The following is a 26,525-nucleotide window of genomic DNA, read 5'->3' on the forward strand; positions in this document are numbered from 1 at the left end:
GCTTTACAACAGATTGATGCTTTTTTCCCCCACTATCAACGCAGCATAGCAGCAGTTATGTAACCACATAGAAGGTCCGTTTTACAACTGCATAGAAGTAATGTTGGCAAACGACAAGTATTCTAGATAGCTTGCGAGGAACGTTGTGGATGTTGCAGCTATAAAATAAACTCACACAGAAGATGGGTAAAATCCCACTTGCAGAAGTCTTCCTCCCGTAGTGAAGTTCATTAGATTAATCATGATGCTCGATGAGAAACTACGAAAATCCACCACTGACTGCATATTTCATGGGCAGGTCTATGTCTGCCCCGCCGCGGTGGTCTAGTGGCTAAGGTACTCGGCTGCTGACCCGCAGGTCGCGGGTTCGAATCCCGGCTGCGGCGGCTGCATTTCCCATGGAGGCGGAAATGTTGTAGGCCCGTGTGCTCAGATTTGGGTGCACGTTAAAGAACCCCAGGTGGTCGAAATTTCCGGAGCCCTCCACTACGGCATCCCTCATAATCATATGGTGGTTTTGGGACGTTAAACGCCACATATCAATCAATCAAATCAGGTCTATGTCTATACGATAAGAAAAAAAGTACAAGCAATTATCAGGCGTGCCATTTGAAGTTCAACATTCGGCTTTCTTTACTGAGCTGGCACTCCAACGACGACGTCAATTGCGGTTAGTCGAAGTACATTGGCTTGATCGTCGTCCCCACCTTTCACATATTGCCCCGATGTCCTGGGTCACTGCGGTGCCGGGCTGCAGTGTCCTGCAGAAAACTAGTGTCATTGGGCGTATGTTAAAAATTACTGACAGAAGGCGGCAGCAAGACCGACGACGCTGAAATCACGAACTTATCATGTAACTTGCGACAAGCAGAGCCGTGACCATTTGTGGTAGACAATCCGCATGCTTGCACTTCAGAGATTGAGCACTCAATGTAGGCATTGGGGGTATAGTTAAAATGATGCCAGTCTTTTCTGATGCCAGTCCCACCAATTAAGAGACTAACAACAGAGGAGGTTGCCATCATAGGAAGTGTAACTCTGTCATGCAGGTGCGTGGGGGGGGGGGGGGGTGTCTACCAAACGTTTTGTTTATATTTGAACGTTCATTTGTATGCGTTGTACATACGCAAGTAAAATTGACACATATTTTTTTTTTTGGGCGGGGGGTTAAACCCCCTAATCTCTCCCCCTCGCCTACGCCCCTGGTCTCATGCCATCTTCCACTTGTTTCATTTTTTTCTCGATACAGGTGGGTTACGGCACAGGTCCAAGCCATCGGGATTGCCTAAATTGTTTCTCTTGTAATGATGTGAATAATGGTGGATTCTGTTGTAAAGAACCCTGACGCCGAAAGTCATGTACAGTTGCAGCACTGCTATAAAATAGAGGACGCTCAAAACTCTGGCGTAGCGGTGCGTTGCAATACGCGACCTTATAATAGGGAGATTTAGAATAGCGCACCTCGAACCCTTGCGGTGCGGCCACTGCCACTGCGCATGCGTCGTACGCGAGCCGCCGTTCGGGTTAGCGGCCAGCCCGCAGAAAATCCGAAATAGCGGGTGGCGTCTGCGGCCCTCATGCGTTCCACGAACGCTGGTGTCGAGGCTATGTGTAGTGTCCGTGCATTTGAGTTTGCGGCGAAGCTGAAGTCTCTAAATTGTTCCCTAGGAGGGGCAAACGTTATTCTAAAACTCACATGGTTCTCGCAGCGCCTGCAAACGTTATTCTAAAACTCCCTAATAATTTACATACTTCAAACATCAGCCTTTAATTAGTCCGTTAATCAGTCGATGGTGATCCACGTTTCAGGGCGCACTGAAAACGGCGGATATGTATAACTAAAAAAAAAAAAAGAAGCTCCAAGGGCACGCGCCAAGAGGCGCGTTATGAAAAGAAAAAGAAGAAATTGGCAAGACGCCTGCATCGGAGTCGTCATTTTTTTGCTTTGAACATCCTGCCCGTTCACTTCTCGCCGTAGATCTCGACGCGGTAAGTTGCGATGGACGAAAGCGCCATATCCAAGGATCTGGCTTCGGTGTTCAGGTGAGACCCGCTGAATATTATACTGTAACTACGGTAAAGTTTATTCAAATATGTGTTTCGTAGAACACTTTCGCACGCTTCTGTCCTCGTCCAGATGATTGCAGTGGGTGAAGAACTACAAAAATTACGGCAATAATTACCGAAAGAAAAGCATTAACGTGCGTATATTTGAAAGAAACCATGATATTGTGGGCGTCTATCAAATAAGGTGATTACGATCGTGTCAAGTATAAGGTACACAGACACTAAACCACCGCACCTGAATGAAATATATCTGCTGTATCAAGTCGGAGCTGCGCATTTGAAGCATACATTTTACGATTTTCGTGATTCTTGCGCGAATAGTCGACTCACAAGGCTGTGTTTTTCGACATAGACATTGTCTGTACATTTGAATTCGTAGTCAGACGACGGTGAACAAAGCTTTGGCGTGCGTCTTTTCTATTTTTCTTTTATTTTTTTCAAGCTCACCACCGCTTGCACGTTGTATAGCTTGTCGGATGAAAGAACAGCAAGCCCAATCAATAAAATAGGACAAAGTATACTGCCTTTTGTTGATGTGTAATTGTTTCCCAAAGTATTTTGATGGTATGCTGGTTGTGTTGCGTGTGTGTGCGATGAATGAATAGAGATAGACGAAGAGAAAACGTCGTTTTTCTACATTTGTGCAGATGTTTAGTACATAACTATCTCACGTTGCTTTGGTTATTAATGCGATGATTTGCACAGGATAATCGAAGAAGACAAGGATGTTATGTTGTCCTGGCTGAAGGAGTTGGTTGCCATCCCTACGGTCTCTGCAGAACTGAGCCACCGCCAGGACATCATGCGTCTCATAGAGCAGACACAAGAGGTTTGTGCCGACAATATTTTTTATCTGAACAGTTCACGTAAAACTTTCTTGCGCATTTACACCATATCTAATGTCGCTGTAACGCATCCAGTTCGCAAACTCATGTGCATGGTTGCTCGCTGAGATTATGTTTTAAGAGATTCCGTGCCTCGCAGAAAACGCTATCATTTACGAAGGTGGGTCGAGTGAGTCAAAGTGATAAAAAAGGCTAAGCAATTGTTTCACATTCAGTTTGATTGGCGGAAGTTAGAAGGGGATCAGACGCAAACACAGGAAGAGTTTGTCATCTGATGTGCCCTATTCCCGCCATGACCCGTAGTTTTGACATTACTTCACGTGGGTCAGAACAAATATACATGGTATAATTTAAGTTAACAGTCATTTTAGACCCAAACTTAGTGTCGTAGTTAAATAACCATAAGTGCAAACAACTTTAATTTCGTGTGTATTTCTTTAAGGACCTGATCGATCGATATGTGGGGTTTATCGTTTCAAAGCTACCATATGATTATGATAGACGCCGTAGTGGAGGCCTCCGGAAATTTCGACCACTTGGCGTTCTTTAACAGGCACCCAAATCTGACCACACGGGCCTACAGCATTCTCGCCTCCATCGAAAATGCAGCCGCTGCAGCCGGGATTCAAACCCGCGACTTGCGGGTCAGCAGCCGAGTACGTTAGTCACTAGACCACCGCGGCGGAGCACTATTTAAGGACCTTGGAGGGGGCATTACATAAGCGGCGGGTTGTTGTACAAACATTTTTGTTGTAGAAATATCAACATAATGTCACATTAGTTATGTTATACGTGAAGCTTGACGAGCAGGTGATAGCGGCGGCGTTGGGTGAAAGGCCGTTCCAGCCGTTTGCTACTCTGTAGGAAAAAAATGAACCAGGAAATATTTTGATACGTGCACAAGGGCGGAAAACTGCATGACCAGCGCGGCGAAACGTGGGAGCTATACCGGGAACATGAAACGAGCGCAATTAAGGGGCGAGTGAAGGAACTTGCGAAGTAGAGAGAAACTCGCAACGCGTCATTGGCGAGACATATACGTTGAAAAGTTACTCTTGGCTTTGGGGCATCAGTTGGTTTGCATAGGATGTTGATTCACTTTGACGCACGGAATTTCCGCGAACAACGGCGGTCATTAACCGCTCGAACGTCGAAAACTTGATTGATTATGTGGGGTTTAACGTCCCAAAACCACCATATGATTATGAGAGACGCCGTAGTGGAGGGCTCCGGAAATTTCGACCACCTGGGGTTCTTTAACGTGCACCCAAATCTGAGCACACGGGCCTACAACATTTCCGCCTCCATCGGAAGAACGTCGAAAGCTTGTTCATTGTTCGTTATCACAATTACGATATGTTTATATGTAATATGTCAGTACAATATTATGAAGATCACTTTGTTGGGATACGTAGTTGATCGCTTCAGTTATTCGCAATGCGCATAAAAAATTTGTGGTAATGTTTTTTGCAGTGCAGTCTCTTGTCTCTGGAGAGCGGAGCAGTGACTAAATTCTCGCTGCTCCGCAAGTGCAAGTGTCAAGCAGTTCCCGACAACTATAACATTTAAGATCCTTGTTACTTAACAATATTCCACTTGGTTCGTCTTGCTCATTATTATTCCTAAAATGACACGCGCAATTGTGTCCTTAAAAAAAAAACGAGGCCTTAAATTAGAAGAATTCACTCATTTTCTGGCGACACATCTTCGTTTTGTTTGAGCGACGGCAAATTCAGCGTGTAGCTCCGAACAACGCTTTGTTCTTTCCGTTCGCCTCATCCCGTCACCTTAGAAGCTGAAGAAGCACGGCGTGCACGTCACCTTGGAGCCGCTGGGTGACCAGAGGCTTTCGGACGGCAGCAAGGTACCGTACCCACCTCTGCTGCTGGCCAGCACCACCCACGACGTGAAGCGGAAGACGCTGTGCGTCTACGGCCACTTAGACGTGCAGCCTGCGCGCAAGGTAAGCTGAAGGATGTGTTACAAGGCACAGAGTTTCCTGTAAGTGCACTCTGTAGGGGGAACACTTGCGACAGTGTCTGTGGGGGGCTGCAACGCACGGTGCTTCAGCCTGCGTGGGAATGATGGGTCGTACACAAAGTTGTCTAAATCTTCGTTCTTTTGGCTTCGCGATGCTTGCAGCTACTTTGTCCCGAAACGGCAATCGACGATTGGCAGTTGCACTTCACAGCCTTAAAATTTAGGCTTACCAATTGAAATCGGGTCGCAGAGATCTCAACGATCCGTTCTTTAATTCGAAAACAAAACTAAAACACAACAACAAAGCCTCAAGTGCATTCGAGGCGTGCAAAGCACGAAGACTAATTTCGCGCACTACCCATCATTCTCATGGTGGATGAACGATGGTAGCGCCACAGTTTATTTGAGGAAACTCTATGTTTCAAAGACATCACCAGGATTTTGGGGGACATTCTGTACGTGGTGCTACCTCTCGGCGACAGAAACGGTGTTCTGAGAAATAGGTAGAATAAATCACATCTGACGAAAAAATCTGGTCTCCGAAAATTGCGCATAGTTATGTACTGCATTGATCCGCTGGAACATTCTGGTGATATCGCAGCATAGCACCAAGAAGCATGCGGCTTTTCGGGAACTTTGTGCGCCCATTAGAAGAGAAAAAAAAATACACACACATGTTACGCCATTGCAAAATATTGTTGGAAGGAAGCCACGCGGTTTGTATACAGTGCGACATTGTAGTTATACCAGAATGTTCCATTGGATCTCTGCAAAATATAAGCTGTAGTTGTTCTTCATAACTGCCGTCTTTCGTCACGTATCATTTTTCCCGCCAATTTTCTACTCAGTTATAATGAAAGTCACCGCTGTCGCCGACGAGAAAACGCTGTGCCAACGTATGCTTTATTGCTTCGTGAATGTATACTACGCACCCACGCGTGCTGGCGCTGCTATCACAAGTCATTACTGTTGTAAGGCGCTGCACACAGCGTTCGGTTGACATTCGTGCAATATCATATATAAATAAAGGGCCACTCAAAAACTGCTCAAAATACAAAGAATCACATCGTCCTTTCCTGGCTTTCCGTCTCTTCGGTGCAGCAGTGCCAGTCTGTTCACGTGACGTCATGAAAATAGCTCTCGATTGGTCGATATACGAGGGATATCGGTTGCGAATCGTCTCTTATCCGGCCTTGCCGTACGGTCGCACGCCCAATTTACTTTGTATCACACGGCTATCGCACGCGGTGAACTGATTTCACTTCACTTTGCGCGTTTTTGACGGCGCAGCAGAAATAACAGCAGTAGCCAAAAAGTTTAAAAAATCTGACATGATCGACAAAGATATTGTTCACGTGTTTGATGAAAAAATGTTTAGGCTGTGGCTTGTGGGAAAGATATAGCGAACGGGAGAAAGAAACCACTCTCTCGTCTTTGATCTCCGAGTAATTCAGGGGCCCTTTAATGATGTGGGAAGCTGCGTATGCTGATGTCCGGAAGCGATGTGTTATGCTGTGAGGCCGTTTTTGCGGATATTGTTGCGTTGACCTTTCCCAGGACGACGGATGGGATACGGAGCCTTTCCAGCCCGTGGAGAAAGACGGCCGCCTGTACGGTCGCGGCACCGCCCACAACAAGGGTCCGCTGACCGCCTGCATCTGGGCTCTGTGCGCCTACCTGCAGACGGCGGGAAGGCCGCCCCTCAATGTCAGGGTGGGTCTCAGTGCACGCGTCTACCTGGCGCGTCACCACCGCGCTTGCCCCGTTCTGCGCCGCTGCAAAGAAGAAATGGAAGGGCATCTTGCGAGCACCTCGAAGCGTGACATTGAAGCGTATAGAGATAGTAAGGCCTTCGCCTTGAAAAATATTAGCACAGCTTGCACCATGTCGCTCGAAGCTGGCTTGGCTGGCTTGTACCCTCTCACCTGTCCCTTTACCACATCATGTATAGACAAATTCCACCGGACTTACGTCACGAAAATGTGGTGGCGCTGATTTGGTAGGCAAAAGACGCTCTGCCTACCGCAGTTTCTGCTGGGTTTTCAATGGTGCATGCAGTGTTATCAGTGAAGCAACGAGAAAAAAAAAACGGTATGCCGACGAACTGCGTCGCGGTTGAATGTGAGTCGCGTCTCACAACTTTTTTTTTATTACTTGCTTTTGCACATCACCCAATACTAATGCAGTGCATAAACAGTACATCCACTTAGTTTTGTTTGTTGGCGCACATCGCAGCCCTCAGCGCTTATGTCTTTCACAATGCTTATGGCGTCTCACAACGTCGTTTTGTTGGCGCACATCACAGCCCTCAGTGCATATGGCGGAAGTTACCCGCGGACGGTGCTATAATTTTACTCATAATGTCGACATCGGCCTACCTGTGCTTACAGACATGGAATGGGTCTATAGGCGGTTTCAAGATTGCAAGCGCTGTACCCCAGAAAACTTCTGGTCACCTCATTTACCAGCTCTTAACGTTGAAACTGAAAGCACGCTTTCATGTTCCTTTTAAGGATAAGAAATGTCTCTGTAGTATTTTAGATAAAAGAAACGTGCGTAAAGTTCAAGGGAATCTCTTATAATTCTAATGTAGCTCGAAAGAGCATTTATTTGAATATATTTTGTCAAATAAGAGAAAGAAAGTGTATAGGAAATCAGCAGGCTGTTTTCTGAATCTCTTCTTGCCCACCGATGCTATTAAGGCACATCGGTGGACATAACGGGATGTCATCAAGGGGATGTGTTTCCAAACAGTGAAAGGGTTCTACATGGCTATGCTTGCTCTCTTTGTCTTCGTGCCTGTAGGCAAACCTCGACAGTTCTGCTGTAAAAAATATATAGAAAGCGGCCTTCGCGCGACTCGGCCTACATATGTCTGTCGACACTACAATGCGGAGGGGGCACGCTGTGGAAGACGCCGAGCAGGAATTGTGCGGCAGGCCGAAAACGTACGCAACGCCGAAATGGGCTCGACAAGCCCCAAAACGTAGTGGACGTTGGAGCTTCGCCACTAATAGAGAGAGAGAGAGAGAGAGAGAGATTAATGAAAGAGGAAGAGACAAAAAGGACGCTATTTTCTGCCTCCCGTCGCGGGGGCACGGCTCAGCGCCTTTAGGGATCGGGGAAGGGGAAGTAAAGATGATAGGAAGAAGAGAGGAAGGAAAGAAAAAGTGAATGTCATGGCAAGAGAACGTCTTGTCAGTACAGTCAGTAGTGCGAGTGAAAAGAGTCCGTCTATAAGGCGGCGAGGTCCGCGCAAGCACAGAACTCGAGGAAGGCTCGAAGGGCTTTCGTCTTCGAGCGCGCGGGAAAAAGTATGTCTTCCATTGTTTCGGCAGGTAGTCCAAGCAGACGATAGCGGCTTACCAGTGCGCAACGCTCAGTGGCCAGGTCAGGGCAGGAGCAAACAATATGCTGCAGCGTTTCGTCATCACCGCACCTTCGGCACGCTGGCGATGAAGAGCGACCCGCGGAATACATGCGTGCCGCAGGCCAGACGCTGCCAGTACGCAGGCGAAGCAACAACCGCCGCTCGCATCTGTCCAGGCCGGTCTCCGGAAGGGATGGTGGAGGTTTGCCGCTTGCCACCCGTGTGTCAGGGTGGGCCGTTGGTAAGAGCTTCCGCAGTCGCTGCCGTGAGTAATCCGACTGGGTTACCGCCTTAGTGACTGGCGTGTCGCAGTGGTGTGCTGCCTTAGCGGCGGCGTCAGCCTCCTCGTTGCCAGCTATTCCAACGTGCGAGGGAAGCCAGTGGAGGGACAGGCGCACACCACTCTCTTTGATGGCGGTCAGTTTTGCGTGCAGCAACGCCACAGTTATGCCTGCTTGGTCTGGTTGGAGCAGCGCTTGTAGGGCTGGTCGGGAGTCGCACAGAATCGCCACAGGCAACTGGGGTAACGTGGCAGCAAGGTGGTCGGCTGCCAAGTGAAGGCCGGCCAATTCAGCTGCAGTGGAGCTGGCGTGAAAGGGAAGTCGGCAGCGGATGGTTGTCCCAGTCGATGGTATGACGCAGGCAGCCGCGGCCGAATGGGGGCTGTCCCGAACGGACCCGTCCGTGAATACCAGGAGCTGCCCCTTAAGTCTTTCATGAAGTTTCGCCACGGCTGCCTGATGGAGCTCGCATGCCGGTGTGCGCCTTTTTCTGAGGTTGTCCAGAGTTAATTGTACGTCCAGAGGCTGCTGGTGTGGTGGAGGGGGTTGGATTGGACTGGGGGGATCGGGGACCAGCTCTTCATAGAGAGCGCAGATCTGTGCCATCCGTGACGCTGGTCGGCTCCGCAGTCTCCGAAGGAGGGCAGCGCCCCCGAGGGCCCTGTGAAGGCGATCCACGTGATGCAGCGCCTGTCGTAGCATCAAGAGTGACAGAGGCCAGGTCTGGGCCTCCGCCAGGGTTGCAGCTATGGGTGACTGACGGGGAAGTCCCATGAAGCGCCGAATTGCCATGCGATGTTGCCGCTCCAGTTGCTCCTTGCGGTGTGGCGCTAGCTGCACCAAGGGCAGTGCATAAGTTTGCGCTGTCGTTGCAGCCCCTTCGTAGAGTCTTAGAGCCAGCCGTGAGGTGCACCCTTGGCCCCTGCTGAGCAGTTTGCTTACGGCAGTCTCGACCCTGGTGGCCTTGAGGACGGCGAGCTTAACGGCTGGTATCCAGGTAAGGCGGTGGTCGATCCTTAGCCCCAGGTACGTCACTGCATCGCTCCACGGGATAGGTCGGTCACCTAGCACAAGCCTTCGGACGGCCCTCCGCGCAGTGGCTCTGGGGTGAACCAGCAGTGCCTCCGTCTTCGTGGGCGAGACGTTCAGTCCGATTGCCTTGAAGAAAGAGACGACGGCATCCAAGGAGCGCTGCAGGGAACGCCTTATGGCCGTGAAGTTTTGCCTAGGCCCCTTAACCCACAGTGCCACATCGTCTGCGTACAAGGAGCACTGCGTGGGGTAACGCTTGTCTGCGGGCATCGCGGTCGGCAGCCCCGCTAGCACCAGGTTGAACAGAAAGGGGCTCAGGACGGAACCTTGTGGAACGCCTGCTGTCACTGGCCGTGGATCGCTGAGCGCGCGTCGTACTCTAACCCGGAGGGTGCGTTTTGCCAGAAAGGCACTGATAAAGGTACGTAGGCAGCTCACGATGCCGAGTGTGTCCAAAGCACTCTCTATCGCTATGTGAGGCAAGCTGTCAAAAGCGCTCTGTACATCCAGCAGGACGAGGAGGGCCACTTCGCCGTTGCGCTTGGCCTCCTCCAAGGTAGAGACGACGTCCGCGATCGAGTCTGCTGTGCATCGGTGGCGTCGGAAGCCCGTCTGCTGTTCTGGTAGGAAATCCTTTGCCCCCGCAATCCAATTTAGGCGTGCCAGTGCTATGGCTTCCATGAGCTTGCAGGCAGCAGAGGTGAGAGAAACGGGTCTGTAGGACGTAATGGCGGCACAAGGGCGGCGAGGTTTCCGGATCGGCACCACAACAGCGGTCAGCCAGGCTTCAGGTAGGTTGCCGCTCTGCCATATTTCATTAAAAGTCCTCAACAGGTGTCGTCGTGAGGCCATATCCAGGTTGCGCAGCATCTGGTATGTGATGCCGTCGGCACCAGGGGAACTGCGGCGCTTGGTTCTGGCTAGAGCAACGTTCAGTTCGTGTTCGAAAATAGGGTCCTGACACAGAGATGCGATCTGGCTGGCCGTCCAGGCAGGGTGATGACCTTGCGGTGGCTTGGGAGCAGGCGTGGCGATGAGGGCTGAAGGATTGGCAGGTGGGAGTTCTGTGAAGCGATCGGCCAGTCGCTCTGCCAGTTCTTTTTCACTAATGCCTAAGTAGATGGCCACCGCAATGACGGGTTGCCGCACCATTGGTCCAGTGACGAGGGATCGTAGAAGTCGCCATGCTTTTGCGCCACCTCTTGCCTGACTCAGGGAGAGGCAGATGCCTTGCCAGCTTTGCCGCCTGCGACGGTTGGCATGTCGCCGACATACCGCATCCACACGATTGAAGAGTGTACGTTGAGCTGGGTCATGGGATTTTAGGTACCTTCTCTCAGCCCTGCGCCTCGCAGCCCGTAAGTTCAAGTGATGGAGGTCTGGCACAGGGTGGTGCTCTGGCACCCTGGTCTGGATAGTTGCCGCCTGCGCTGCCACTGCTACCAGATTCAGGAAATCCTGATCCTCTGGGACGTCTCGAAGCTGCCTTCGAAAAGCCCGCCAATCGATCGTACTACACAGCCTCCTCCTTGGGATCTTTCCGCCCACAGGTGAGATGACGATCGGCAGGTGGTCTGAACCCCAGGAGTCAGGCTCCACTGCCCAATCGTACCGGTCCCCTTCACTGGCCAAGGTGACGTCAATGGCGGAGCATGACGGTCGTGCTGTTCTGCGGACGAAAGTGAAGGATCCGGTGTTCAAAACTTGTAGGCCCAGTTGATGGATAACGTCCACCAGATCCCTTCCTCGAGAGGAGCAGGTGCTACTCCCCCACATGGTGTGATGAGCATTCATGTCCCCACATATGAGGTAGTCTCTTCCGAATTTAGCCGTGAGCTGTAACAGCATGGAGGCGTCCCACCGCTGTCCAGGTCGCACATACACAGAGGCCACTGTCGTGTCCACACCGCGAAGCCGCACCGTCACGGCACAACACTCAAGAGCCCCTCCAGTGACATCAGCCACGTTTATGTGCACATGTGGTAGTTCTCGTCGCACGTACACTGCACAACGTGGTCGACCCTGGGGATGTGCACTCGCTATGCACGGCGCGTCCTGGCACGTGTCTAGAGTACACGACGTGATACTTTGGTAACCGATGTATCCGGGAAGTCGCAAGTCGGTCGCTGCTACGTACACTTCCTGCAAAGCAAGCACATCATACTCGCTCTGCAGGAGATGTGAGGAGAGGTCTGCATGCCGCCGCCGCAACGAGTGAGCGTTCCATTGAAGCACACACGGGCGGCGGCGGCGGTGGTTCTCTGCAGCATGCGGATGAGTGTCAGCCATGGTGGCTGCTATGAGAGTGCGCGCCACCTGCCTGAAGGCAGATGGAGCGCAGCTGGTTTTCAGGAGGCAGCAGGTCCGCAACTGCTCTTAACAGGAGCCTCAGGTTTGCATTTTCCTGGTCCACACGAGGCTGGGAAGGTACCTTCGCGGGTGGACGAGTCGTGGTAGAGTCTGGGTGCTTGAGACCAGCCGAAGGGCCCCGTTGTTGTACGCCTGTCTGGCCTGGATGGGTCGAGCTGACCGTCATCTTGGATGGTGATCCCACTGCGGCAGCATAGCTCTTGCCCGTGGTCTGCTTCAGCTGAGGACTATCAGTTACACTAGGGCTTGCCCGCAAGACTGCTTGAGCCTCGCGGTGAGGCAGGTAGGTGGGAGCTGATGCCTTGATGGTGGCCAGGTGCCGCTCTCTTTGCCAGAGCTGACAGTCTGCGGAATCAGCTGAATGTGGCCTGCCGCAGTGCAGACATCTTAATTTGTTGGTGCAGTTGGCGTCTTTCCCATGGTGGCCACCACATCGCAGGCACCGCTCTGGTCCTCGGCAAGTGACGGCGATATGCCCGTAGCGTCCGCACCGCCGGCACTGAAGCGGGCGAGGTCGGGATGGCCTCACTTCGAACACCATGCGAAAAAGGCGGACCCGGGTGGGAGGCACGGGAGAGGCGAACCGCAAGACTAGTGATGTCCCTTGTCGCCTGGCTGCAATCACCGGCACATCGGACGACACGGCGGCCAGGAGGGCTTCGTCGGTATAGTCGCCATCGACGCCTTGCACCACGCCACTGCTTTGTGAACGGTCAGCAGGGAGGCGGGCAGTCACGGGTATTCCTGCGAGCTCCGATGTTGCTAGTAGGCGATTCATCCATTCTGGTGTAGATGCGTCTGCTGCCACGATGTTCTTTTTCGTGTTTACTCTCACCTCCTTGACTCCGGGCAGCGCAGAGAGAGCTTGCGCAATGGCAAGACGAGAGGTGCGGTGAAAGGAGGCGCTGGCGTTTGCTGGTCGAAAAAGAATAGTGCCCGAGTCTAGCGACGATGAAGCAGAAGCCGGCGTGGTGTGTTCAGTGGCGCGTACCCCTGCAGGAGCGGTCTGAGTCGCAGTGGGCGCATTAGAAGTCCCTGGAGCAACGTGGGCAAGCATAGCCGTCGATTCAGTGGCGGGACGAGGACCAGTGTGGGCAGCGGGTCCTTGAGATGTCGAGGCTCGCTGTCGGCGCTTCTTAGACTTGGAGAGGACGGTCTGAAACTCAGACTGACTGATTTCGTCAGTTGCGTGTGTGACGGCGTCTTCGTGGGCAACCGCATCATTTGACGTTGGGGTAAGACACGCAACTGTGGCACGTTCAGGCGCTACTGCGTGCATCTTCCGCGAGCCACCCTCATCGTCGCTGCCCGACTCGCTAGGACGCGAGCGCTTACGCGTTGACGTAGTATCCATGTCTGCAATATCAGGTTCCTCGTCTAACGGCAGTGGTACGTTCTGCGGGACGGTGACGTTCACGCACAGAATTGACCCGGCATCTTCGAGTTGGGCTGTATGATGCGCCGCTACAGCGGTCGAAGATGCTGTGGTGCTAGTGGTAGGGCTGGAGGCCGCCGAGAACGTCAGGCCCCTTGCAGTTGTCTCGACGTCGGCAGCAAGCACCGGTAGGCGAAGTGATGTCGGTTTCTCGCTGACGACTCTGCACAGTTTCTGTGCCTGTTCATGATGCAACCGCACCGCTTTGGCACTGGAGATGAGGTTCCACAGCACGCGGGTGCACGCGACGCTCGCTGAGCGTCTGTGTGACGATGTGGGAACCAGGGAACGCGACGGGCGTTCCAATGGCGTAGCCGAGAATGGAGGGGACTGCTCTGCCATGGTAGTCGGGATGACAGCTGCCCCAGCGACGCGCAGGAGCAGAGGACGCTGTCACAGGGCTCAGGTCACCGAAAGCGGTGGCAGGGATCCAAGGGCATAATCTGTAAAGATTACTCTCCTTGACAAGACTCGAACGGGTATGAGAGTCCAGGAACGCGAGGAGCACTGCGCGGAACGCGGTCGCGTCTCTCGCGGGCTGACGCGGTAGCGTCTCTCGCAGAATCGGGAGCACCGGGCAACACGTCTGCTCTCTGTGAACGCTCGAGAGAGACCCCCCACTAATAGTCGAACGCCAAAGCGTGATAGGGCCGCGTTTGCATCGTCTTACCTTTTGCTATAGTGTGCTTCGATTAATTCCTGATGGACACCTCAACCACACCGCGAGGAGAGGAATGCCCATGACTACATGTTTTGTACTCTTCTATTTAGAATGCACGGTGAAGTACACTTGCAATGACCCCAGTACTTCAGTATTCAACAGAGAGAGGCACCCGACAGTGAACCAGAGGGCGCAACGAAGCTCTTTGGGCCACCTCAGCGTTGCTGGTACCGACCACCAGGGATACTAAGAAAACGGAACGCTCGCTGAACACAGTGACACGCTGAAGTGTCAGTGCCCTTTTTGGCACGTTTGCAAAGAACGCTTCCTGGGCGCTTACATCTTCAGCCATCACCGCTTGCTCAAAACTAAAGAAAATGATATGCACGTGCAAGCTCGATTTTGCTGCGTCTAGTCGCTAGGCTACGCATTGGAAGACTCGGTTTCTCTGCACCTACCCGCTAGGCTGTGTGTTCTGGCGCTACCCTCAGGTCTCGTAAACTGCATTGCCGGGCGCCTATAAGGCGACGCGCGCATACTCTGCTGCACACATTGTTGACACTGTTGCTGATGGTGATTAATGACGACTTAGCGCTTCGTAATGATTGCGCCTTTAAATCAGCTACTCGTTAGGCAGTTCCTACCTGGTGTAACTTATCTTCCATGCAGTATTCCATGCATAAACGCCACTCTTCGCACTGCCTGAGGCATGTGCAGAGTTTTCTCCCGCTATACGACTTCCAGCACTGGCGTGGTTCTGTGGCAGAACATGAGAGCGAGCGCTTCGGTTAGATTCCGGCTCAGACCCATCATCTTCATCTGCATCGATCGCGGTTTTTCGCTCACTGCCGACGACGCTGACGCAGACACCAGAATTTCCACGACGCGGGCTCTTTAACGGTGCTGCGTTAAAAGGAGACGCGATGAACCAAACGACTCGTTGGATTCTGACTTCACGTTTATGTCTTTAGACCATCGCCGCTAAGGCTTTTACCATCGGGGTGTATTTAGGATGGTTTAAAACACCCTTGAAACTTTTTTGGAGGTTTTTGCCACCAAAACATTTTTATGGGCTTTATGGCCTTCCAAAATTTCCCCCTTCTCTTTTTTTGCTTGTGATGTAGTATATTTACCTTCGTATTTTGTTACTAGGTCCAATTGTTTCATCATCATCTCGAACCACGACGACATTGTTGCGAAATTCACTAAAGATAAAAAAAAATTCCTTTGCACATTTTTCCTCACAACTCTTTGAATACATCTTGCAGGATCTCTTCGAGCAAATCTTCACACACAGACAAAATGTGTTTCTTCAAGGTCGCTTTGGATGGGCTGAAGCATTTTACATTGTCAGGCGAAATAACTTACGGATAAGACACAGCCAAAACAGCAGACACTGGCTTCACTGCATTAGTTCATCACAAAGGGAGAAGTGTTTCTTCGAGTGGTGTCTCTTACACTGTGGGCTTTGTCGTTGTTACGTGCAGATGATGATCGACAGCATGCAAGAGGTCGACTCGGAGGGCATTGCCGCTTACCTCAAGTCGAGCAAGAAAAGCGATCTTCTGGGTGGTATCGACTACGTCTGTATCGCGGATGGCGTGTGGTTGCGGCCGAAGTCGCCCTGCCTCACCTACGCGCTCAGGTTAGAAAGGCCACTAGGGTGGCCTTACACGTGTTACACTTTAACTAAGAATAAAAGACAGACAGACGGACGGACAGACGGACGGACGGACAGACAGACACACAGACAGACAGACAGACAGACAGACAGACAGACAGACAGACAGACAGACAGACAGACAGACAGACAGACAGACAGATAGATAGATAGATAGATAGATAGATAGATAGATAGATAGATAGATAGATAGATAGATAGATAGATAGATAGATGCATGGATTACTGCGGACTCGGTTTGCCAGGTAGCTTTAGAGCGTGCTAGTGCTCACAACAGAATATTGTATACATATGACCGCTCTGGTGTGCTTTCCTACTGAGACATGCTATTGTCCATATACTTGTAAATAACAAACTGTTTGTTATCCTAATCAATAATGAAGTAAAAGTAGTAAATGAAATGAAAACATGAGCTAACACATTTTAGTATATGTATAAAAACGAACATATGTAAAAAACGAATGAGAGGCATTTCACACATCTTAGGTTTCTCAACTAATCAGCAGCAACAACAACAAAAAAAAACGCGATATCTTGCGCTTACGGGAATATATGATTCTATAGAGCTACGTTACTTCGCTGGAGTTACCATTACATTAAGAATGCTAAAGACAAATGGTGGTGCGCTTGGTCACACAAAGTTGTTGAATGCATTGTGTATAAAGAGACTGCTTTTTTTTATTCTCTCAGGGGTATATGCCATTTCCAAGTGGAAGTGACTTGCGCCGACGCAGACCTTCATTCTGGAATCTTCGGTGGAACTGTGTAAGAAGTTGATTCATCTTTAAATTGAATGTTGTTATATACTTGCGAGCATGACCTATTTGAACATATGTAGTATAGAAGAAAAATGGTAGCATAGTTTACTGCGATAAGCTGGTATGTTTGTTGTTCGAATGAAAGAAATGTCAAAGATTTTAAATTACGCGAGTTAATAGAAAAGGAGACTTCTAATGACGACAGATTATTTCTCAATACTGCGCTGGCTTTCTTGTACGCATGTGTTCGTTGTGTACTTCAAGAAAGGGTAATCTTATCGTTGCGATATGATGCTATATATAGTAGATATCTTTACGACTGCTCTACCGATTCTATGTCAGCGTATACAGTACTGTATGGCTTCCTCGACTGATAAGTCAAGGTGCATAAAAATATAGCATACAAACTGGAACGCGTGGTGAGTGTTTATTGAAAAGTAGTTTTCTAAATGTGAATTGCGACTAGTTAACACCGCACGTCCAGGAGCGATACGTCCTCTTTGGTAGAAAGTTGGGTTTTATTTGTGGCGTTTGTCTTTTGTCCAATTATTGCGTCTTTTGACCGTTGTCTTGTTTTTGTTTTGCGGTCAAATTCATTATGAATGACTTCTTCCAACTAGCTCAACTCGCAACTCTCTTAACTTTTGTCCTTGTACGCATTCTCATTGAAGTTGAGATGGCAGTGAAGCGAGTCAAAGTGTTAATTTTGAACGTGGGTTGAGGAGCGACGCTTTATAAAACCAGCAGTTGCTCCGTGTATAAATACAATCGGCGAGCGAAGCTCCTTAGAAATGGGACGCGAAAGACTATGCGCCTGATCTCACTGCTGGTTTTCATGAAGGCGGTAGGGTGGAGAGCGGGCGGGGAGAGCGTCGGCTGCGCTCGGAGGCGGGAGCGAGTGAGTGTGCGGCGCGCGCAGCGCAGCGCGAGCCATCTGCAGGCACTGCGCCGTGCTCCCGACCGGGTTGCAGACAGGCAGGCAGGCAAAGAACTTTATTAATATCCGGAGGGTTGCAGAAATTAGGTGCCTTTTCTCATCTTCTAACCACTACCCCCCCATCTGCCTTCGCGCTTGCGCTCCCGTGTGAGTGTTGCTCGGTACGCTTGCCCGGCACGCTTGCCCGGCGCAGGGAGCTTCGACGGTGACAGCGAAGTGCGGGCGTAAGGGGCTTAGTTCCTAGACGAATAAAAACGCTTTTTAAAGATCCTTTTTGGGGACCTTCGAAGCAAAAGTTTTGGTCTGTCTGTAAGCTTTTTTTGTGTGTGGTTCTGGACAGTCTTATGTGCTTATGGCGACTGTTTAGCGTATGTCTTTCCAACCGTATTTCTTCATCCGGCAGCATCGAGGCGATGCCCGACCTGATGTACCTGCTCAACAGCCTCACTGACGCCGAGGGGCGAATCAAGGTGCCGGGCATCTACGACGAAGTGCTGCCCTTGACGCACGAGGAGCGCAAGGTGTACGAGGGCGTCGAGTTCGACGTCGTAAGTATGCACTGATAAGCGAGTCACCATAGTGTTTCCAGTTTTTCTCGCCAAGCGACGTAGAGAGGGGGGGGGGGGGGGTGTACAAGAGTGCGAAGCGTGAAAACAGCGTCTGCTAAACGCATGCTCAGAACTATCCAAATTTTAATTGAATGCAACCAGAAAAGAAAAATAACAACTTGCATGCAGGCCTAAACTAAGTTTTGCCCGTGTGAGCAAAGCACCCTTTACTGATCTGGTAGGATTTTGTTGTTACAGTGATAAGAATGAGAACATTTGATTAACATGCATTTTTTATTGCGATATAGACACTCTCAGCTGGAGTTTGCCGCCGTCACCCACCGTATATATATATATATATATATATATATATATATATATATATATATATATATATATATATATATATATATATATATATACTGTCACTACTACTTCTAAATTCACATATAAACCCAAAAAAGTGGATGGAGGGAAGGCCGCTGTGGTAGCTCAGTGGTTAGAGCATCGAACGCGTTATTCGAAGGTCGTAGGTTCGATTCCTGCTCACGGCTGGTTATTTTTTCATCCACTTTTTTTTCTTCTTATTTACATTCCATTGGTTCTAATAACTTCCCTTGTACATTCCTTGGCATTACTGTCTGTTAGATCTTATTAATATTGTGTTAAAACACGGAAAAACGAGCCCTTAGGTATACACTTCATTCCCTTATATATATATATATATATATATATATATATATATATATATATATATATATATATATATATATATATATATATATATATATATATATATATATGAAAATGCATGCAAGAAAGAAAAAACTCCCGAAATAGACTCCAGCGCGCGGAATCCAACTTGGGTCCTCCCAATAGTGAGTGCGAACCGTGAACCACTGCACCAGCGAGGAGCACATCCTCCAACCTTCGAACGGCAAGCTCTTTATATCTACTACTTACCGATGCGGACGGGCATCTTGGGGGGGGGGGGGGGGGTAAATATCGTGTTTTCAGCATTACCAGCAAGACGGCGCAACGAACGAGCGTCACCACATCGCGCGGCGGCGCGCGCTATAATCCCACGTGTACTTTGCCCCGCTTAGAGGAGGGGGGCGACGCTCCTTCGCGCGCCCTTATCTCGCGGGTAAGAGGATCATGCGTCTAGGCTGGCCTTGGGCCACAGTGTAAGATTGATTGATTGATTTGTGGGGTTTAACGTCCCAAAGCCACTATTTGATTATGAGAGACGCCGTAGTGGAGGGATCCGGAAATTTTGACCACCTGGGGTTCTTTAACATGCACCCAAATCTGAGCACACGGGCCTACAACATTTCCGCCTCCATCGGAAATGCAGCCGCCACAGCCGGGATTTGATCCCGCGACCTGCGGGTCAGCAGCCGAGTACCTTAGCCACTAGACCACCGTGGCGGGGCCACGGTGTAAGATACAAACACAAAGTGTTTCTATCTTACACCGTGCGTCGGGTTTTACATGGAACTATTCTGTTGTAGTTACCGGGCGCACAAAGATCACTACAATCATTGCAGTCTCAGTTTGCGAAAAGCGCGCACTTTTCAGACACAGCGAGGTAAGAATTGAGACGCTTATTCGCGTATATCTGTATCTGTGACTACGTTTCGTGCGTCATTTGTGCGTGAGAAACGCGGGGCACGTTTTGATCTGCTTGCCATTCTGCGCGTGACTTTCCAATTGATTGCTATCACGTTCATTGCTTCGACTTTGCGGCAAGGCTGGGACTTTTTTCTTTGCGCGTATTTTGTTGCATATAGCCATGCAAAGAAGCAAACTGTGTCTGGCAATACTATGAATGCTACGGGATATTTAAAGTAAATATTTACGAATACAGTTTAAGAGTATGCGTAGCTGGGCTATAGTTTGCCCATAATCCTAAAACCTGGAAGCGGAAAATCGAAGTGGACAAGAAGGAACACAGAATGATAGTGTATAGGGCGCTGATAAGATAGCGCCCGGTCCTATCGTTCAGTGTTCCTTCCTGTCCTCGTCGATTTCGCGCTTTCAAGTTTTAAGATTCACGAGTACTCCACGTAGGTTACGGACGTGCCCGCCTTGCTAACCTGATCAGTAAGTCCTCGCTTACATATTGATGGTGTTAATTCAACTGCCAGCTGTGTCAGGTTGTTTGTTCATGTGCTTTAATTTAATTGTACTTACGTTTTTGAAGTTTCAATGGAAAAATAATTATATTCGCCTACGATGTTCTCTAGTATCATCTATTTATTGTTTCAACTGTTCAACGACATTTAGGCCGTTCACCTCAATGAAGGTGGTATGTATCTGCGTCTGCATAATAGATAGAAATGATGAATGACCCTGAGGGATAAATGAATAATTGTATTCATGGGCGCAAGCCGGAATTTACTCCGAAGTAATTCTAAGCGTAACTAGAGCCTTGGTGCGCATAACCTGATGGCAGTGACTGTGTCAGAATAGTGAATGAATCGAACAAAATATCAGGAATGCCGAGGAGGAAAGAATGCACCTGGCGTGAATTACTTTCGGAGCGATCTTAATTTGTACGATTGCCCTGACGGGGAACCTTCGCAGGAAGAGTATCGAAAGGAGCTTGGCGTTGCCAGGCTCGCGACAACCGACAAGGTGGAATTACTGATGCGTCGGTGGCGCTATCCTACGCTCTCCATCCACGGTGAGAAACGTAGCCAAGGTCTTTTATAGATTCTTACTTGAAAGTTGTAGCACTACATTTGACGAGGATAAGAAGAGAAGCCCATACATGACAGGACGGCCGCTGTCATGCACTTATCTTCTTGTCCTCATCAAATGTAGCGCTACAATTATTAAGTCAAGATGTGTCACCAACAGTAGCCCCGGAACGTGTTTTGTTCTTCTATACTTTCGGCGAACGATGAAAAAAGCCATCTGGCGAACATGCCGACGCCTTTGTGTTTTTTCAAAGCTGTGGGTGGATGTTGATTTGTCTTGATGCTTTTCATTGACATGTACGTGGGTTCTTTCGACATTCACTGCGACAATGGCTTCTTCTGTTCACGTCTAATAATGTAATTTGAACATATAAGAAATATAGACTCCCTCACATGTTTTCTTTTTTTTTCGGTTGAGGGAGGTTCAATGTGACCATGTTTCGCAATATTAACTGAATGGTTTTAGGTGACGAAGCCAGGATACGATTATTAAATCCATCTTGCTGTGCCATATAAACAGAAGTAGAAATAATTGTTGAAAATGAGAGGAAGTTCAATAATGGTAACTAGTCGACAGGGTACACAGGGGAAAGCAGTGACAAGTGATAGAATGCCCCAGTAGGAATAGTAACATCATAGACAGTATAACATAGCGAATATGAAAGAAAGTCGACATTTTTTGTATGACCTCTCAAAACTGCAGCCAAGTATTACTTTATTTGAAATACGAAATATAGAAACATCGAAAATAAACTTCAAGAACAAACTACTCCACAGATAAGTTATCCTACATTGTTCCTACGTTACCTAACAAATATGTGAAAGCTGGCATAGATTTCTTACACTGTACACAGATTCAATTGCGCGACATACAAAAGTTTAGTTTTTAAGATTTCTTTGCAGTTGCTGTATCATCATAATTGCTATTTTTATTTTTGAAATTTGGACTTGATTTTTTAAATATTTATTTATTTTGTTAATTACTTATCTATTTGGTGTTGTTATTGTTGTTGCCTTCACATTGCTGATTGTTTGCCACTGCTGTCGTGCTAAAGGGCGGCTGTGTTTTTTAGTCAAGCTGCCTGTTTTGGAGAGCAGCCTTTACCGGCAGTTGTCCTTCAAACTATTGATAGAAAATAGACATTATTATTATTATTATTATTATTATTATTATTATTATTATTATTATTATTATTATTATTATTACGGTTATACAGTGCCAAAAAAGAAACAAACAAAACATCTTGCATGTGAGAGGCCTAGACGTAGCTGCCGCTAGAACAAATGCGTTGGAAACATGACGCGTGGATTGGTTCAGGTGTCGAGGGCGCCCACTGGTCGGCCGGTGACAAGGCCGTCATTCCTGGCCGTGTGGTGGGCAAGTTCTCCATCCGCACCGTGCCGAATCAGAAGGTGCAGAAAGTGCGCGAGTGCGTCGAGAAACATCTGCAGGAACAGTTCAGGAAGCGGGGAAGCCCGAACCAAGTCAAGTGAGTGTCAAGTGCACCGAGCGGGATTCGTTTACTATCGGTCTCCGCGGAGAGCCTTATACGTGTTATGAACGTGATGTAATATGCATCATAGCAGAGCGAAGGAATGTGAAAGGGACGTATACAGGCAAGAGAAGAGCTTGTCATTTCTTTATGTGCATGGGCGTACCTATAGTGCCATGTAGTACGATATCATAAAAAGCCTGTAAAGTGATATCTGATTCATTATATGCGTGCGGATATACTCGTCACTTCAGTCTATAGAGTATGTGCATTGAGGCAGCGTGCCATCCGTAAGCTACGTAATCCTCAGTGTACAGCACAGCCGCAACGCTTAATTCAGAAAAGTGGTGATTGGGCCACGTAAAAGATCCTTGTCCACTTGTTGTCATTATTTCAATGCGCTCGTATGAAGTGCCAAGTAGCGAGCGCCTTACAGAAGCCGAATGCAACGCGATGTTTCAGAGTCATCACGTCGCACTGTGTCGAATCCTGGTTCACTGATCCCAGCGGGCCGAACTTTCAAGCAGCTGAGGCCGCCGTGAAAGATGGTACGTTGGAGAGGCGAAGTCGGTAAAAAACTTGGTTAATGGACGTTTAGTATTGGGCGAATTGATAATAACATGAGAAATCGGTAGACGTCAGAAACGACTCGGCTAAAGAGCATGATATCATAGAAAATTATGAATTTTTTACTATACTTCTGTAATTCCCACTTTACGCTGTGACGTGACTGAAGAGAGTCACGTACGGTTAAGCCTGGCCTGTATTGGCTTGAAGAGCACGAGATCAATTTACAGAATTTCTTTAGATCCGTATTGGCCGGGCGCGAAAAAGGAGTCGTGCAAGTCTTTGCAGAAATTCTCAGAGTTCAAATAGGTGCTCAGGAATCGCTTGTGCCTATAAGGTTTGCCTTGTTCATATATTACGTTAAGTACTGCGTGTAGCAGGCTCCAGAGGCAATCGGTGCAACGAATAAATGTTCCACAGAAGAAAGGGCAGAAAAAAAAATCGGTGCCCACTATGGAAGCAATGTAATTTGTCAACATACGTTAATCAGCTAGTCGGTTCTTACTTAGCTGAGTCGTTGTCGTTCAGGGTGAACCAACAAGCCGCAAAACATGTTTTAGAGAAGGTTGCCTGTTCTCAAGTCGTCGCCTTTTTTTAGTAATGCTGGACGCATTTGTCGCTTTTGATTGGTTACAGTGAGGAGACGAGAGGAGTTACACTTGTCCAATGCCTCGCCGGGATTATTCTTTTATTCTGTTTCGTTTCCACGCAGCGTATGGTTTGGTGCCCGACAAGACCCGCGGTGGCTTCACGGTGGGCCCAGCGAAGCTGATACAAGAGCACGTATGTCGTGACGTGCTCGTGATGCCCATCAATCCACCCGGCTGCGGGTTCCACTCGCAGAACGAGCACATCAGCGTCGCCGATCTCGTCGCTGGGGTGCGTCATGCCTACCATGCTACTTTTTGTCTTCGTATATCCACACCTGCGTGGCTTACGGCTGGTTTTCGCGAAATAGTCGTCGAGTCCTGCTTTCTGGATAAAGTGTGGCTTCTCAGGTCCTTTATAGTTCTATACTGTGGCATGAAACTCTTCACATTGGCATTGAGAAGTGGCCAGGTACCGTTCTTTCTTGTTTATTTCAGCATGACAAACACCACAGGAGTAAACAGTAAACTGATTAGATTAAAGGGAAGACCCTTGCCCTGCAGCACCTTGTGATGAACCTGTTCACTCGGGCTAATCTAACCCAGCCTAACCCTACATAACCTGACCCATACCGTAACCTTGCCTAACCTAACCTTAGTCTAACCTAACCGCCTAACCTGACTTAATGCGCTTGATCTACCGATTGTTAAACTTTCGAAGGTCTTTCTAAATGAGACGTTCGTGTGGTGAGTACGTAAGTGTGCGTGTGACTTTAAATATTTGTTGAACATTTGTTATCTTCGGGTAAAAGAGGCATCCACCGGCACGCTTTCTTATACGAAGTACACATCGAGAAACATAGCCACAGGCGCCTGAAACGCTGACTCTATAGTCTGGGGTATTGAGCTGAGCACAACAATCGGATGCAACCTACTTTTTGTTTATGTGCTTCATAAAAACGACGATCGGACTTTCTCCACATTCTCCTTTATTTTTCCAGGCGAAGCTGTTCGCTGCGTACATGTACGAGCTGTCCAAGCTGAAGTAATGAGATGGCCGGACGCATGAATGGACAATCATCAGGGACCCAAGCAGGCAGTGCGGTGCACTTACCACGTACTCTCTCCGGGGGTATAAAAACATAATTTGAGCAGCCACTCTGGAAATTAACTCGTTGGATTAAGTACAGTGGTGACGCCATCTTTCCAGGAAAGGGTCTTCAGCGGAGACTGAAGGAAGGTTTCATTTGCACTGGGCATTTTTTTTCCTCCTTTGTGTGTACATAACACGCATTCTTCGACATCCACTGAATGGGCACTCTTTGTGTGGCTAAGCATCCTTCTTGAATGGCGAGAATGTTAATTTTATTATTTATCTCGCAATTAGGGAAACACTATAGCTTTGACATTTATGGATTTAATGACAAATTTATTGCCACTATAGAACGCACTGCAGCGCTGCAATTGTGGTTCTGGTATGCAAAAAAAAAAGAAAATTACATGCTTTCTGCGCTCTTCAACATCCGAATGCAAATGAAAAATTGTCTTCTGTACTTGATCACAATATTATACTGACGCGACGTGTAAGCTAAACGGCTATTATGTCGAATTTTTTCCTTCAGTTTCAGAAGTAGAGCCTCAAAAAGGAATATGATAAACTACCGCTCATCTAGGTGGCGAGCTTTTAGAAAACACTGTTTTATCTGCCATAAAGAGTGAACGTTATAATGTTTGTTGGTGAGAATATGGTGTATAGGAATAAAACTGTCGGAGCTTCCTACTCCTCTTTTCAGATTTTACTGCGAAAGCTGTTACGAGATCACAACAAGGTGCCGTAGTTGTCTGCCGCCGCCGATGTCCGCAACCATTATCGTGCGAAAGGAGAAAACAAAACAAAACAAAGTAAATGAAAACACCAATAACACAACGAGATTTGAACCTGGGTCTCCTGCGCGCTTGCCCAGTATTCTAACACTGAGCAACGCCAGTTTTTTTTTATTCTTTGTCGCACTGTAAACGCACCCTAAACAGGCTTCATGTTGGGAAAGGAATCTCGTGTGTAATAAAGTGCTTCATAACATCAAAGGAACAGCCAGGCGTCTTATAATGCGAACTGTGTAATGAGTAGGTCGTCGAATGGTACAACTTATTACAATAGCGCTCGGAATAAATTCTTCATCGTAGTCAGCCACCGCATAAAACGATTGCAGATATTTTTTCTTGCAAGTGTTTAGCGGACACCACGCTTCTCTATGGGGATTGCATGGTTGATGCCTCAATACTACAAAGAAACTATTTGTGGCGTTGTAGGTAAGTATTTGTGAGCAAGTGCACTCGTAGTCTGCTCTACAAGTGTGCTTGTAGCGGTTACACGATGATGTTTACAAAGGGCTCTCAAAGGTCGCTCATCCAGCTTTTGCTGTGACTATACTGCTCGTTCTGCGCCGGCCTAGTGTTTTTTTTTTTTTTCAATTCATGCTACCATGTGGCCCTGACTGCATAGTCGACCATCGCGCCCATCAACGATCTTCACTGATGCTTATGAAACGAGCAACAGTAAATACAAGCGCACTGTCTTACGCGACTGTATTGTAACCTAAAATGTATGTCGGATTATCTGAATTAGCAAGGTTTCTTCGCACATCTCAGGTTAAAGGGGCCCTGCAACACTTTTCGAGCATGGTCAGAAAACTCAGCCGATCGCTAGTCGAAGCTCCTGAGAACACGCGAGTCAAATATAACGTGGCACGTGGCCTGGAATACACTCAAAGTTCTCAAAGTCGGCGGAAAATTGCTTTCTCTTCTCTATAAAAATGCTTGAAAAAGGTCAAAAATTGCTTGTCACAGCCATTGTATCAGCCATTGGCTGAGATGAGCATGGCGCGTTCGGTCGCTATAGGGACCGCCACGAAACGCCACGGCTTGTCCACGGGTGCGCGAGCCTTCGCACTGAAAAGCCGCGCAATCGGAGAAAAAAGTGCTCAAGGTTATGAGGCGCACGCGACGCAATTCCTTTGGCCGTGCCATTCTTTTCTGCTTAGCTTCCAGTGCTTTCGTCGGGACGAAAGGAGAGAGAATGCCATTGCAGCGTGCGAAAAATAATTGTCACTCCGCTCGTACTGAATTTATTCAGAAAGTTTTTGTGGTGGTGAATTCACAAGGCGATAATCTCAATCCATTACTTGGTTACTTGAAAAAAGACTGCAGG

The 26,525-nt window shown here is 48.4% G+C and overlaps 1 protein-coding gene across 1 annotated transcript; it reads left to right on the forward strand.

The window, feature by feature from the left end:
• Positions 1-1,896: 1,896 nt before the first annotated feature.
• Positions 1,897-25,406, forward strand: LOC119170479 (cytosolic non-specific dipeptidase-like). The gene is made up of 12 exons (XM_037421656.2): positions 1,897-2,043; positions 2,773-2,896; positions 4,705-4,875; positions 6,450-6,605; positions 15,529-15,686; positions 16,413-16,487; positions 17,821-17,965; positions 20,555-20,654; positions 21,989-22,160; positions 22,626-22,711; positions 23,443-23,609; positions 24,319-25,406. The coding sequence occupies exons 1-12, from the start codon at positions 2,000-2,002 to the stop codon at positions 24,364-24,366; spliced, it is 1,446 nt and encodes a 481-aa protein (XP_037277553.2). The 5' UTR covers positions 1,897-1,999; the 3' UTR covers positions 24,367-25,406.
• The last annotated feature ends 1,119 nt before the right edge of the window (positions 25,407-26,525 follow it).

The sequence above is a fragment of the Rhipicephalus microplus genome, chromosome 2 (assembly GCF_043290135.1).
Source record: "Rhipicephalus microplus isolate Deutch F79 chromosome 2, USDA_Rmic, whole genome shotgun sequence".
Lineage (NCBI taxonomy): Eukaryota > Metazoa > Arthropoda > Arachnida > Ixodida > Ixodidae > Rhipicephalus > Rhipicephalus microplus.